This window comes from Zootermopsis nevadensis, unplaced genomic scaffold (assembly GCF_977971745.1).
Source record: "Zootermopsis nevadensis isolate Lab colony 2312 unplaced genomic scaffold, Znev_1.0 Znev_ptg000010l, whole genome shotgun sequence".
Taxonomy (NCBI): domain Eukaryota; kingdom Metazoa; phylum Arthropoda; class Insecta; order Blattodea; family Termopsidae; genus Zootermopsis; species Zootermopsis nevadensis.
Window position 1 is genome coordinate 3458676 of NW_028259142.1, and position 15268 is coordinate 3473943.

At 43.5% G+C, this 15268-nt stretch overlaps 1 protein-coding gene across 10 annotated transcripts in view; it reads right to left on the reverse strand.

Annotated features, from left to right (window-relative positions):
• The window catches only part of DIP2 (disco-interacting protein 2), a 122837-nt gene that overhangs the window by 77937 nt on the left and 29632 nt on the right, over positions 1-15268 (reverse strand). For 2 of the 10 annotated variants that reach the window (XM_087346238.1, XM_087346237.1), the window contains exon 1: positions 319-1740. The exons of 7 other annotated variants lie outside the window; for them this stretch is intronic. In XM_087346238.1, the coding sequence (XP_087202364.1) occupies positions 319-412 (94 nt within the window). In that variant the 5' untranslated portion in view covers positions 413-1740. Of the gene's footprint in view, positions 1-318; positions 1741-15268 lie in introns of those variants that run through there. One more of the 10 variants, XM_087346239.1, reaches the window with a different exon arrangement.

The window sequence follows — 15268 nt, forward strand, 5'->3', positions numbered from 1 at the left end:
GGAGAAAGCAGTCGTGGCCTAATACAATGCACTATCCCAGCACTTGCCCTGAATGACTCTCAGGAGGGAAACTGACAAGTAAACTGATCGTTTAAAGCAGAGGTTATCGACCTATTCCACGTTCAACTTCTCTTATGCACGCATTCCTCCACGTGTTCGTCAGTAAGACGAGTCCTACTTCTTGATTTGACGTCTGTCGTCGAGGTCCCTGCCAACTACTGACATTGACAAAGCGTGTTTTGATATCAGGTTAAATATTTTTAAACATTCAGGTAAACACAACGTTACAAAACACATGGTGATTCAATTACGTCTTACCGAAAGTAGGATCTTCAAGCTGTTGAAGCCAAACGTACAACTCCTCCAGATCGACAACACTCTGTTTCTTGGCAGCCTCCTCATTATCTTCCATGATGACAGACAGGGTCGCTGACTCAATGAAGTGCGGACTGTATCCGAGTCACTAGGAACACGTGTTACGAACACTTTACTAGCATTCTTGTGCACTAAAGCCAGTTCTCCACAGCTGGCCCTTCATTGAGCGCCCGACAGAACAGACGGAGGATTCTTGCTTCTCGCACAAAGAGCACGGAAACCAAACTTGAAATTCAGTCGACAGAACGCGGATGTCTTATGCGTCACACGTGTGTTTTAAATTAGAAATCAGCTAACAAGCGGTCAAGATTTCTCGGGTTACTGACTGACATCTGCGTTACAAATCCGCTCCCCCTGTTCCAAATAATAAAAGAGAACAAACAGACCGCGGTCGCTGTTGTAATTCATGTGTCATCCATTGGCTTCGTGGCAGGGGCCACATTAACACTTCACGTCTTCCTGCCAGTGCCTTAATCGGCCACGGAAAGGACAGTAGAAATGAAACCGGATCTTCATGACTCTACTTCCGGCACATCACTTTACAGATACGAAATACTGATATGAAAAATGGGCGGGGTTACTTGATTCTATAAAGAAACAGCTGTCAGTGATGACTGAATCATAAACGCTTATGAGAGATTTTTTCCAGTTGACGCAACACGAAACTGTGTGAAGCTTTTAAGAGTCGAAGCATCGGAGTAAAACAGCCTTGTTAGTTTCCATGTAAGTCTCATTCATCACGTGGCAAATTCATTGGCACCTAACAAAACAACGCTTCTATTAGAATTAAATTATTCCTAACAAACGTCATTTTATATTTAACATAAGCACATTTAACGCAATGGAACAACAACACACAACTTAACCATTACGTAAATTCTTTGAAAGGAACACTTAAATCTCGCTTTCGCGAGGAGTCGAGAAAAAAACAAAACACGTTTATTCGTGACGGGGAAATCGTTCCACTCCGGTTTCATGAGCGCCTAGACGCGTTTCCGGCTCCTCACGCATCGCACAAAACACAAAACATTCAGCACTTCATCTCGTACCAAACAAATCGCATTTACGACACGGCCTTCACTGTCAGAGAAAACGATAATTGTCGCCACACTCAAAATAATCGGTCATAGTGCACTTGGCTAACACCCTGGTGAAGGAATCTTCACAAAATTGCCTTTAAAACACGAAATCAAGTGTTCATTGTCCTGGCTTTCCGGAAATGAGTAAAGTTGCTGGCCGATGCAATCTCCGAAGTGTTTTAAACCTCGTCAGGTAGCCCGAGGGCCGGGAGCGCAGCGATAAGACTCCGGCCAACAGTATCGACTACCCCGACCGCACTGTTCCACCCACACCGACCAGCTACTGCTCTGCTAGTGAGACTGAACGAAAGACACCCTGGCATCTCACTCTCGCGACGCCGAACGCTGCGCGGACAGAGTAGTAGTGCGGGAGGCGTGGATACGATCTCATGACTACTACTGCAATAAACCAATTTCCGGTCCCGCGAAGACCGGGCCTATACTTGATTTATATCGGATAAAGCATCGTAATGATGAAATTAAAATTACTTCTGGATTTATGGAAAAAAACAATCATGTGTTTTAACCGCTTTACGGCATTCCTTTAAGATTCTGTGCCTGTTAGGTTTTTAGTTCATTTAACGACGCTTTTTATATATTTAGGTTTAAGACATGTAACGTCAAACGAGTTATGAACGAAAAATTTGGAGGAATCATGGCCGTGAACAAATCAGGGTGATATCGAGATATTCGAGTGAATGTAGTAAGGAAAACATCGGGGAGCCCTCAAAGAGAATAGCCGGGAACCGGGACGAGGGTTGAACCTGGGAACACCCGAATACGAAGCAGGAGTACCAACCAACTAACCCCGACGACAGGTGGAGGTCAAGTTTCGATGTCCACTCGCAGCCAAGACTGAGCTATATCAAATTCTTCCATTTGAGGACTCTGATAAAGGAATAATAAATTCATTATTTCGTTGGTGTATCTACAGTGCAGTTTAAATGCTACATTTTACAGAATAACAAATAATTAGTTTTAAATCCTGTCGACCACAAGCGATTCGTGATCTATGATTGGGGATCGCGGGGTAAAACCCCATTCCAGTCACAGATGTAGGATATACCTGTGTCCGCGTACATACAGACAGAGGACTTGCGAATACCGGAAAATATCAAAGAATCTAACCGGAGAAACAGAGAAGATTAGTGTTTCTGAATAAAATACCTTGTTAATGGAACAAATACTAACCGTGGTATTACGGTTTAACACTCTATGGAATCGCATATGTCTGCCCTGAACTTTATTCGGTCAAAAACACAGGATGTATAAACTAGATCAGTGGTATTCAACCTGGGGTACGCGTACCCCCGGGGGTACGCGAAGACATCTTAGGGGGGGTACGTGAAATTAAAAAAAAGTATATTATTTTATGATAAACACTGAATAATCAGTAATGTAATTTATTTAATTTATTTTAAATGTAGATTATACACTATGTATAACTTGAATTATACACGAAGAAATTTGGGGGTACAAAGTTGAAGAGAAATTATATCTGGGGGTACGCGAGCAAAAAATGGTTGAATACCACTGCTGTATAGGACCAATTTGATTAGTTTTCTCCAGTTCAGAATAACTACATGCTTTTACCGAAGCCGATGCGAAACAGAGCTGAACAACTTTTTCCGTTGTGATGATTAAATAAGCAGATACTGTGAACAAGGTTTTCATTAACATCACCAATTTTGATGATGGCTGCTGCGGGGAAAAGTTAAATGCGTTCTAGCTACGCGCGATCCCACGTGACTGCCAGGTTTTTCCATTTATCAACCCACAGCTTGTTATTTTGTTTTCGGGAAATTTGGTTCAAATATCTCATTTTTCTATGTATTCTTCTTTGCTGTGTATTATCGTGAACATGCACGATAAAAACTTTTTTTTTGTGAGAAATACAGCGTGTCCAGAAATGTCACATGAACTCACGTTCATCTGTCAAATGTTACGAAATTAAGGATAATCAAAGGCGACCTGAAGGACACAAAACACGATTAGACCCACAGATGAGAACCTGAAATATCACATTCGGAATCACGTTTAGTAGGCCAACGCAAAGAACTCATCTGTAACAGTAGAAATACGTAACACGTACGCGAACTGACATTCTTTCTAGTCTGATGGAACCGCTCATGGGGTGTGGTTACTAACAGAACACAGGCTATTTGGTACGATGCTACAGTGAACCGAAACTTCAAATTTACAGGAATATTACCGCAACAGCAACGTCATTATGGTGGCACATCCGCCAACCGGAAACTTCATGCGAAGTTATTTGAGCACAGGAGCACAATCGACCATGGGGCGCGTAGCTCTGTGTCATTATACAGACCTCACGACATATGTGACAAATGACATCATTCAACAGATTTCACAGGAAGTATCTACAGTCATAGACATAAAATTGTACACATTCCACACACAGTTTATGGGTATGGTAGGTGCAAAATGTCAGTGTGACCGAAGACACATTTCAGTTTAACATAAGCTTTGAAACCAGGTAGACAAACTTTATGGAAATTCTATGAGCATCCAATGTCTATGTTCTCAGTTACTTCCAATTCGCTCTCGCCAAAAGCAAACATGGCGACAAGGCGAACTTCTGAAACAGATAGTAGTGTTTGAATGTTACGCTCTACTTCCTGTTCTAAGCTTTGTGTCGAAGTATTTACAAAATAATGCTGGCCTTGTAATCCTGGGGTCCCGGGTTCGATTCCCGGCGGTGCCCGGATTTATAACTTGTGTTGGGCAAGGCCGTGGTCCAGGTATCACGGAGGTTTCCTCCGGGGCTTCCCTGGTTTCTCCGTGGCGTCCCAACAATTACTCCATTTTCATCATTTGATACTAAGCACACAGAAGAAGGCAATGGCAAACCACTTCTGGATCATGTGCCAAGAACGTATATGAACCGGTCCCAGTCCGAGAAAAGACAGAACACTAAATAATAATAAGATGAGGTGGTCTAGCGGTTCGAACGCTGGCCTTGTAATCCTGGGGTCTCGGGTTCGATTCCCGGCGGTGCCCGGATTTATAACTTGTGTTGGGCAAGGCCGTGGTCCAGGTATCACGGAGTTTTCCTCCGGTGCTTCCCTGGTTTCTCCGTGGCATCCCAACAATTACTCCATTTTCATCATTTGATACTAAGCACACAGAAGAAGGCAACGGCAAACCACATCTGGATCATTTGCCTAGGAAACATATGAACAGGTCCTTATCAGAGGGATCTTGTCCATAATGTCACTAGGGGTCGGCTCCGACCCGACGATACAAAAAAAAATACAAAATGGCTGCTGTTAAAAAAATACTTTTGAGAAACGAGATGGCAGGATGGTCACGATGAACGCTACAGCTCCCGAGGAAACTGTGAAGAACAAAAAATTTAGGATAGCCGGTCACCCGGCCAAGATTCAAACCAGGTACCTCCGAACACCGCTATGGAAACCCGCTCGTTGTGGGTCAGTACACTGATGTTGCGACTGGTTATTAACTTGCTCCATGGAGCAGAGTCCTTCGTAACAGGCTGACATCACAGTCAGCTAGTCCAGAAATCACCCGCCTTTTATGGAACCCCATTGTTCATTACAGCGTTCACAGAAGCCCGGCAGCTGACCCTGTCCTGAGTCAAACGAATTTAATCTCCAGCTACAAACAATTTCCCTAACATCCACTTCTTTTTTTTGCAGTGAATCTATGCCTACGCCCTTCGAGACTTTTCCAGTTCTATACACTCCCATGCGCGCTACATGCCTCGTCCATCTCATCCTCCTTAGTCTGATCGTCTTAATATATGGTGAAGATCATAACTACTGAGTTCCTCAATTTGCAAAATTTCTCCATCCTCCCGTCACTTTATCCCTCTTAAGTTGTTAGGCGAATTTTAATGAGACACAGTTTTAGAAATGGCATACAGAATGAGTTCCCAGTCTTCATATGAAACAATGGCGTCACTATGGTGCCTGTGTACATGGTGAGAACAGCGTTATGAGACAGACTCAGCTGTAATCAGTGGATACGTAATTCTAGCAGCGTCGAACAATAACCTGGCAATATTCCCAGCAACTATGACATAGGGCTGTGCTTAACTATGGCTTGCGTTGTCACAAGCAAGGCCGTGATGAATGAGGATGCCTACAGCTCGAAACACCTCGGAATGGTTCTCAGGGGTTCATTACCTCACGCACAGCCTCGTGGGTAACACTTCACGCATGGCCCAGGGACTGGTTATATGGACCCAGTAATAGATAACACAGTTGAAGTTCAACCCTCTGAAACACAAAGACCACCTAAATAATATTTAAAAATGCAGTTCCTACCTCAAAGAAAACAGCGTCTCCATTACAGAGATCAATAGGTTGAAGCTGTTTTGGGAAAATAATTGCTGTCGAAACGATAAAAAGAAGATTATTTCAATTTCCGAAAGAAAAGTTGAATAATTTTTTTTGTAGCAGTTTTTACGAAAAAATGCCCGCGCTTAACAATATGAAAATATTAACTTCCACGAAGATATTCTCTGTTATAAGCAAGTCAGCACTGACTTCATGACACAGTCTTCGTAGAAAACGCGACAAATGGGGCTTTCGTTTGCAGAACAAAAGATTGTGATTACGCCTTATTAGAGAACTATTTATTTATTATTTAGTGTTCTGTCTGACGACAGGTCCATATGAACAGGATCCTTCCATCCTTTTCTCGGACTGGGACCTGTTCATATACGTTCTTGGCAGATGATCCAGAAGTGGTTTGCCATTGCCTTCTTCTGTGTGTGAGTGGAGTAATTGTTGGGATGCCACGGAGGAAAACTCCGTGTTGCCTAGACCACGGCCTTGCCCAACACAAGTTATAAAGTCGGGCACCGCCGGGAATCGAACCCGAGACCCCAGGATTACAAGGCCAGCGTTCTAACCGCTAGACCACCTCATCTTATTATTATTTAGTGTTCTGTCTGACGACAGGTCCATATGAACAGGATCCTTCCGTCCTTTTCTCGGACTGGGACCTGTTCATATACGTTCTTGGCAGATGATCCAGAAGTGGTTTGCCATTGCCTTCTTCTGTGTGTGAATGGAGTAATTGTTGGGATGCCACGGAGGAAAACTCCGTGTTGCCTAGACCACGGCCTTGCCCAACACAAGTTATAAATTCGGGCACCGCCGGGAATCTAACCCGAGACCCCAGGATTACAAGGCCAGCGTTCTACATTAATAACGAAACTTCAAGGAAATATTTTCCCACAACAACAGATTATTTACATCTATTAAAGCGAGCCTTTTTTTTTTTTTGTAATTCGGCGGAACAACATTTGTTTCCGAGAGAATGGCGAACATAAAAACGCTAAACGTACTAATTCTTCCAGGACTTTTTAGACTTGGTGTAGGCGCTTCAGGTCTTTAAAAAATACCAAGCGTCTTCGTAACAGGACAAAAAACATTTCACAGTATACGTGTATGATGATAAGGGTGCTTTTCCGCTGTTGCTGAAAAGACTCAATTATCTGACCGCCTCGGAAAAAAAATAACACGGGTTGAGGGAGCGACGTTAACGAGACAACGAGGAGCACGGCATTCTCTGGAGTCAGCAACAAGAGGGCAAACAGATAAACTGGACGAAAGGATGTGGAATAAAAGACGCGAGAATCGGGAAGTTATGACGAGGGAGGGTGCGTAATTACACATCCCCTGTGAGGAGACGGTGAAATTCTAAAGGCACGCAGCAACATCTCCTTGCAGATTCCCTGCGAGGCCCAAACTCGGTTACGCTTCCAAGACGCCATGGAACTCGAAATATTCCCAAGTTTATCTATCATATCCATAGGCAGAGGTTTTTTGGGTTGTTGGGCCGTGTAGTATTTTGATTGCATAAGAACGTTTCGGAGAAATATAGCGCACCTATCTTCAGGACTGAAGTGAGGAACGATACGAAATGGCCAGGAGGAAAATGAGGCCAGGGACACCGCCCTGATGATGGAAGCAGCAAGAACCCCTGAAACGACGGTGTCCTACCAGACTACCCTTCGCAAAACCCCACCTTAGACGTTTTTCGGTATTTTATTCAACCCCCTTCAACGGGACGCTTCAAAATTGCGTTAACAGAAGCCACATCTTCCCTCCAAATCATTAACAATTCATTCCTCAAGGTCATGCTATGGTTCGACGTTACATAACCTACGTAGCTGAAGAGCTTTTTTTAAACAACCAAAAGACGGGTCAGTCAGATTCTTCATAATGCCAATGAGAACATGGTATCAAACAGAAGACAATATTAAAATGAATCTCAGAGAAACAGGTTGGAGGAATTGATTGGATTCATGTGGCAACGAAGCGACGTGAGAAGAGTAATGAATGGTCAGGTTCCATACAAAGACAATTTCCTGTCACATGACGCATCCTTACGCCTCGCACATTTCCAATTGTTAGCAGTTTCAACATCCTACTGATTGAAACGAAAAATTCAGGAGGCCCTATCAATTACGCATGAATTCACTGCAACTACTCTCCATATTCGTAAGCCATGTGCAGGCAGGCAGGTAATCGCTGGCTCAACGTGTTTTCCACGACGTCACCCGCAGAAAGCAACGGAGATGACCCGGAGCCACTCCACACTATTCAAGAGCCCCGTCCAGACTAAATTTCCTTCAGCAGAGCGTGCCAGTCGGCCTATATTTAGCGCAATGGCTAGGAAGTGGGATCAGGTCGGTAATGTTACCACCTGCCTTCGCACAGTAGAATTTTCAAATGGAGAAAAAAACAAAAAAAAATTTACGTCTCTCATTACGTAGCACCCCTGCTTCGTACTCTGCAGGTCTTGTGCCGAGATTCGAACCCGTGTCCAACATATTATATTTAATTATTCAAATATTTCACGATTCCGCATCAAGTTTTGTACATTAAATAGGAAATCTGTGAACTCTTAATTATTACAGGCGAGATGTATTGAGTACAGTGTGAAAGGAAGATATCATACATGGTCTGCTTCAGACACTACCTCGGAATTCGCCTAAAGGTGAGAGTAAACCAAAACATCTGTCAGCCCAGACGATCAAATCGCGGGATACGAACAGCTTACCTCCAAGATACAAGTCTATAAGCTTCATATATGAACTTCTACTTCTGGGTCCCTACAGCAAGGATTGACCCCGATAAACAGTAAGCGTGATTAAGAAAAGTCATTTTATAAAATAAATTTCTCCCTGTTACCATTCTGGGGTGGCTAAAGCTAAATTGGTTCCACATTGTATTTCTTCTCCCGTCGTACGCAGATGCTGAATAGGATAAAAGTGTAATGTACTGTTTCACAAAAACCGTTCCAACCAACACGCGACTACAGATCGGAAACAATTCTTCCTTCACCCTCCCCAGAAACAGCATTTACAGACATACACACCCAGTTACACTTTTGCTGCAAGTAACATTAAAGAATCATAATTTATTGGTCCCACAATCGGCGTGAAAGCTCAATAAGACCGAGAAATTCAAGCTAAACCTACACAGAAACGTACACATTATCGTCCACAGTTGTTACATTTGTACGAAACGCGCGATGATAATTCACAAATTCAATATCCTAAATTTCCTTTAGATTCCTGTAAAAGTCCGCAACATAAACGTAAAAAAAAAAAAAAAACTTTCGAGACATACAGCCAACTTCTCGAGATTCGAACTCGGGGTCTTCGTAAATAGAATTCAAACATAACGGCCCCTCAGTAACGGCAAATAATTTTGTAAATGATGCGAAAAACAACATCGAATTATTGATAACAAACCAGGAATAAGATAATGGTATTAGAAATACGTACCAGACTTGCTGTGACAGCGGCAACACATTCTGTACCTGTGTACGGCGGGTCCACGTATGCCCCAGGCGACGAGGAGAGCTTGGGGGGCGAACGCCAGCACAAACACACGCAAAGGGGATTCCATCGCGTGCCCCGCGAATGTCGTCCAAACAGTACTTATTAAATCAGTCCGTACCGCAAAGAAAACAACATTTCACAATTACAAAGAAAAACTGGTTAACGCTAAGTATAATTTGAGTCTGCCACTCCGGCGATTATGAAGACTGTTCAAGGAAATAGTCCCCATTCACACTGACATGTACGTGATACCATAGCTTGCATTGGTGCAAATAATGCATAACAAGGTTTCGTAAAACGTAAAATTCTGGGTACCGAAACTCCTTTTGTGCGGATAAAACAGACGGTGATCACACACTTCCCCCTAGTACTGAGCTTAAGAATGGTGGATCCAGACTCTACTCGTGACGCGGTGCGTGATTAAATCAATTATCACAATCTAAAACCTAAACCGACTTCAAAGAGGTTCTGATTCAACAATAAAGTCACTGCAAGAGTGTGCCATTTCGCGATTCTATTAGACTACCATCTAACAGCAGTCAAGTTCCTAGTCCTTTCCAAATATCACCATTAATCACCAGCGTAATTAGCCCCCTTTCACGAGTTGTTTGTGCAACGACGTAGCTAAAAAATCCAGACAGTGGCTCACACACACACAGAGGTAAGCCTAATGAAGAGGTCAATGGAGCAGTTACTTGAGAAAGGCTAGGCCGATACACTTTGGGCGGGATATGAATCTTTACATTCTTCTTCACACACCTTCCTGTCTCTCTTTATCTCTGAACTTCTACCTCCGAACACCACATTACAGCGCAGAAGACTGCTCAATGTCGAGATTATTAGCTATTCAATGACTACAAATTCGTTTCATGACAGTGTACATTACCGTATTCAGAAAAAGGCCACCAATGGCCCCTACCCTGAGCCACTCCACACCCTCATCACACTATTTTGAAATCCATTTTAATATTAACCACTCACATACCAAGTGAAAAAGCATCTTATTAGTCTGAAGATTTCCGTCTTCTGGGTTGTTGTGCTGTGTAGTCTGGTCGATATTAACCATCGCCCTGATGACGGAGGCAGTATGACCTCTGAAACATTGGTAAACATCGACCAGACTACACAGCGCAACAACCCAGAAGACAGAAATCTTCATACTCTGATGACGGAGGCAGTATGACCTCTGAAACGTTGGTTAACATCGACCAGACTACGCAGCGCAACAACCCAGAAGACAGAAATCTTCATACTCTGATGACGGAGGCAGTATGACCTCTGAAACGTTGGTTAACATCGACCAGACTACACAGCGCAACAACCCAGAAGACAGAAATCTTCATACTCTGATGACGGAGGCAGTATGACCTCTGAAACGTTGGTTAACATCGACCAGACTACACAGCGCAACAACCCAGAAGACAGAAATCTTCATAATCTGATGACGGAGGCAGTATGACCTCTGAAACGTCGGTTAACATCGACCAGACTACACAGCGCAACAACCCAGAAGACGGAAATCTTCATCGCCCTTATGACGGAGGCAGTATGACCTCTGAAACGCAACAACCCAGAAGACGGAAATCTTCATACTCACCGCTGTGAGAACCTCAAGTCTTACATCTTATTAGTCTCCTTGCGAGTATGTCTAAATTTACAATTACATTAACTTACAAACCACTCTGTATTATTAATTACAAATCATCGTGTAATTAGCAATATTAATACTTTATTCGTGGCAACTATTAAAAAATCTTATGAGGCATTACATGTATAAAGGATTAAAAGAAATGTTCACAGCAAACTCTTAAGACATTCCGGATAAAAAAACATAGTTCCTATAATTTCAATATCGCAAGCAGTTCTGACCAGACTGGCTGAATCTTTCAAACGGGCGTTTTTTTGTCTATATTATAATTTTAGTGCGGTACGTACACAAAAATCTTTCGTTTAATGCGTCGAGATACATATTCCATTTTTAAAGGATCTTTCCATAAAACTGTTGTTGAATGGATCAAGTTGCTACATCATGCATTTTTCGTGGAACTGGGGAGCCTAGCAAGCGAATTTTCCTTGAAACCTCTTCTTCATGGTTTTCCACTTCATGCCATGTTAGAATAAATTACAGGCCAACGCAGGCAAGCTGAAATGCTCATAAAAATGCAACATTCATGCTCTTCAATACAGCATTATACTTACAACTGTGGTTCATACATTTCAGCCTGTCTTTTATTTTAAAATGAGACGAGCGTGTGTGCGTGTTTGTTCGTTTGTTTGTTTATTCGTTTACTGCAGAGAACTTTTGAACCAATCCACGGATATACATGAAACTTCGTAGTATTAGTTTTTCAGATCAATAATTCTCAAAATCGTGTTCGTGAGAGCTTCTGAGGTGGAAGTATCATTAGCGCCAATGAGAAAGTAAGATGAAGATTTCGGTCTTCTGGGTTGTTGCGCTGTATAGTCTGGTCGATGTTAACCAACGTTTCAGAGGTCATACTGCCTCCGTCATCGCCCTGATGACGGAGGCAGTATGACCTCTGAAACGTTGGTAAACATCGACCAGACTACACAGCGCAACAACCCAGAAGACGGAAATCTTCATACTCATCGCCCTGATGACGGAGGCAGTATGACCTCTGAAACGTTGGTTAACATCGACCAGACTACACAGCGCAACAACCCAGAAGACGGAAATCTTCATACTCTGATGACGGAGGCAGTATGACCTCTGAAACGTTGGTTAACATCGACCAGACTACACAGCGCAACAACCCACAAGACAGAAATCTTCATCGCCCTGATGACAGAGGCAGTATGACCTCCGAAACGTTGGTTAACATCGACCAGACTATACAGCGCAACAACACAGAAGACAGAAATCTTCATACTCATCGCCCTGATTATGGAGGTAGTATGACCTCTGAAACGTTGGTTAACATCGACCAGACTACACATCGCAACAACCCAGAAGACAGAGACCGTCATACTCTGATGACGGAGGCAGTATGACCTCTGAAACGTTGGTTAACATCAACCAGACTACACAGCGCAACAACCCAGAAGAAGGAAATCTTCATACTCTGATGACGGAGGTAGTATGACCTCTGAAACGTTGGTTAACATCGACCAGACTATACAGCGCAACAACCCAGAAGGCAGAAATCTTCATACTCTGATGACGGAGGCAGTATGACCTCTGAAACGTTGGTTAACATCGGCCAGACTACACAGCGCAACAACCCACAAGACAGAAATCTTCATCGCCCTGATGACAGAGGCAGTATAACCTCCGAAACGTTGGTTAACATCGACCAGACTATACAGCGCAACAACACAGAAGACAGAAATCTTCATACTCATCGCCCTGATTATGGAGGCAGTATGACCTCTGAAACGTTGGTTAACATCAACCAGACTACACAGCGCAACAACCCAGAAGACGGAAATCTTCATACTCTGATGACGGAGGTAGTATGACCTCTGAAACGTTGGTTAACATCGACCAGACTACACAGCGCAACAACCCAGAAGGCAGAAATCTTCATACTCTGATGACGGAGGCAGTATGACCTCTGAAACGTTGGTTAACATGGACCAGACTACACAGCGCAACAACCCAGAAGACGGAAATCTTCATACTCACCGCTGTGAGAACTTCAAGTCTTACACAGAAAGTAAGATACTGAAATGTTGGTTAGGCCTGCAAAAATTTCCCAAAGTTTATGAACCACGTACAAATCAAGGGCTCAGCATCACTACATATGATACATAGAAATGGATTCACCTGTCTCAAGATGGAGTCCAATCACAGGCTATTATGAACACGGCTATAAAACTTGAAGTTGCATGAACGCAAGGAATTTCTTGATCAGCTGAGTAAAAGGAACAACTCAAAACAAAGAGCGTTATCTTTCGAGGAAAGGCGGTGGTACCTCTGCTCTGTATGTGTGTCAGTGAGTTAACAGTGCACACACATCGGCCGATGAATGACGACTCACGTGATCAGCAAACGATTGCAATTCCTGAACCGTAAACCGCCTCGATTTCGCGGTCCCTGCCCTGGTAACTAACATGAGCGTCTCGATGAAGGATCACCAAGTCTTCTTGCGGGTAAATCCTTTTAAACCCACTGACAATGGCACAGCTGAATCCTGACTAAATCCAAAATATATAGTTCTTACATCATCATAAAATCGTTGTTTCTCAGTTTGTGTTGCAAAACCTTAGGTTAAACGGTGTAGAATAAAATAAAACAAAAATTCCTCATTTCTTAAGTAACACCCAGTGCTAGATCCGAGGAGAGACAAAACTAAGGACTTCTAGTAATGGATACACCCTTATGATAAACATTACTAAGAACATGAAATCGTAATCGAAAAACCTACGAGGTGCGATCGGAAAGTTTCAAGACTGTGTCAATAGCGGGCGAACCGGATGTAGTACGAGCTTCTGCCGCTAGGGGGTGCGGCCTACATTCATAGTGAATCAGTGTGCCAGCCGGCATCATCGAATTAGCATTTGTTTCTTAGTTACGGGCGTTTTGGTAGTGCATTACACCGACCCTCCCGCGATTTCGGAATGGCGTGTGCATCAAATTTTGCCAAAGACTCGCCAAAACGGCTACGGAAACCTATGAAATGCTAAAGCAAGCATTTGGGGAGTCCGCAATGGGTCGTGCACAAACTTTTGTGTGGCATTCACGTTTTAAAAATGGCCGAACCTCTGTCGATGATGACGAGCGTTCTGGATGACCATCTTCGAGCACAACGCCCGAAAATGTTACGAAGATTCGGCAGGCCATTCACGAAGATCGACGTCGTACCATCAACGACTTGTGCGACATTGTTGGGATAGGCTATGGAACCTGTCAGCTGATTCTAAAGGAAGAACTCCACATGCGACGCATCATGACAACGCGCCAGCGCACACCGCCCTCAAAGTTCGGCAGTTTTTGGCCTCAAACACCATGGCCGTCATCCCGCACCCTCCTTATTCGCCGTGTGACTTCTTCCTCTTCCCAAAGATGAAAATTCAGCTAAAGGGAAGGAGATTTGAGACGATAGAAGAGATTCAGGCACAATCGCAGATGGTGCTTGACAGGCTGACAAAGAAAGATTTCCAGGGATGCTTCCAGGCTTGGCAGCGGCGCTGGGATCGTTGTGTTCACTCCCAGGGGAACTACTTCGAGGGTGATAGATGAATTTAATACCTGAGATAAGTGTACGGGTTTTTATAGGCGCAGTCTAGAAACTTTCCGATCGCACCTCGTATAGGAAAAAATGAAACTTCAGGTTCCATTAAAGGCATAGAATTCTTAAGTATCTGAGCGATTAGACTATTGCCTTCTTGAGAATGACTGTGCTCCAGGCAGTGACTTGGTACATCATCTGTTATCTTAAACGACTTTAGCCAGCACATTTCATTTAAGATGAATTACAATGACAAGGTTCTTTAGAGGAGCGTGAACATGGCAAATGCTGAAACACTGCCAACTACCATTTCGTTTAATTAACACGAAGAGACTATGCATTTCCGGCCTGTTAAACCCTTTAACGCCGAAGAAGGAGACGGAAGAGGGAACAGTAAATAACGCTACATTTACCGGTGATGAGGGTGGAGGGAACAGAGAAAATTGTTCGGCTATGAAGGTTCCCAGACAGTGCCCGCTCGTCCTTCTTGTAAAAGTAGGTTGACGAGAAGGTAAAGCGTTCGGAAATGAAGTCAAAATAATGAAAATGTAAGCCAGGACAAAAGATGAACAGGATCTCCCTGCATTCGATCAGAGGGAGAGAGGGAGAGAGAGAGAGAGAGAGAGAGAGAGAGGGGAAATTGGTGGGGGAGAAGTGAGAGACACTTCGATATCTGGGGGGGGGGGGGAGAAAGAGCATCTTATAGCTAGAAGGTCCCCAGGCAATGCCCGCTCGTCCTTCTGTTAAGGATAAAGTAAGAGTGAAGGCGTTAGTGT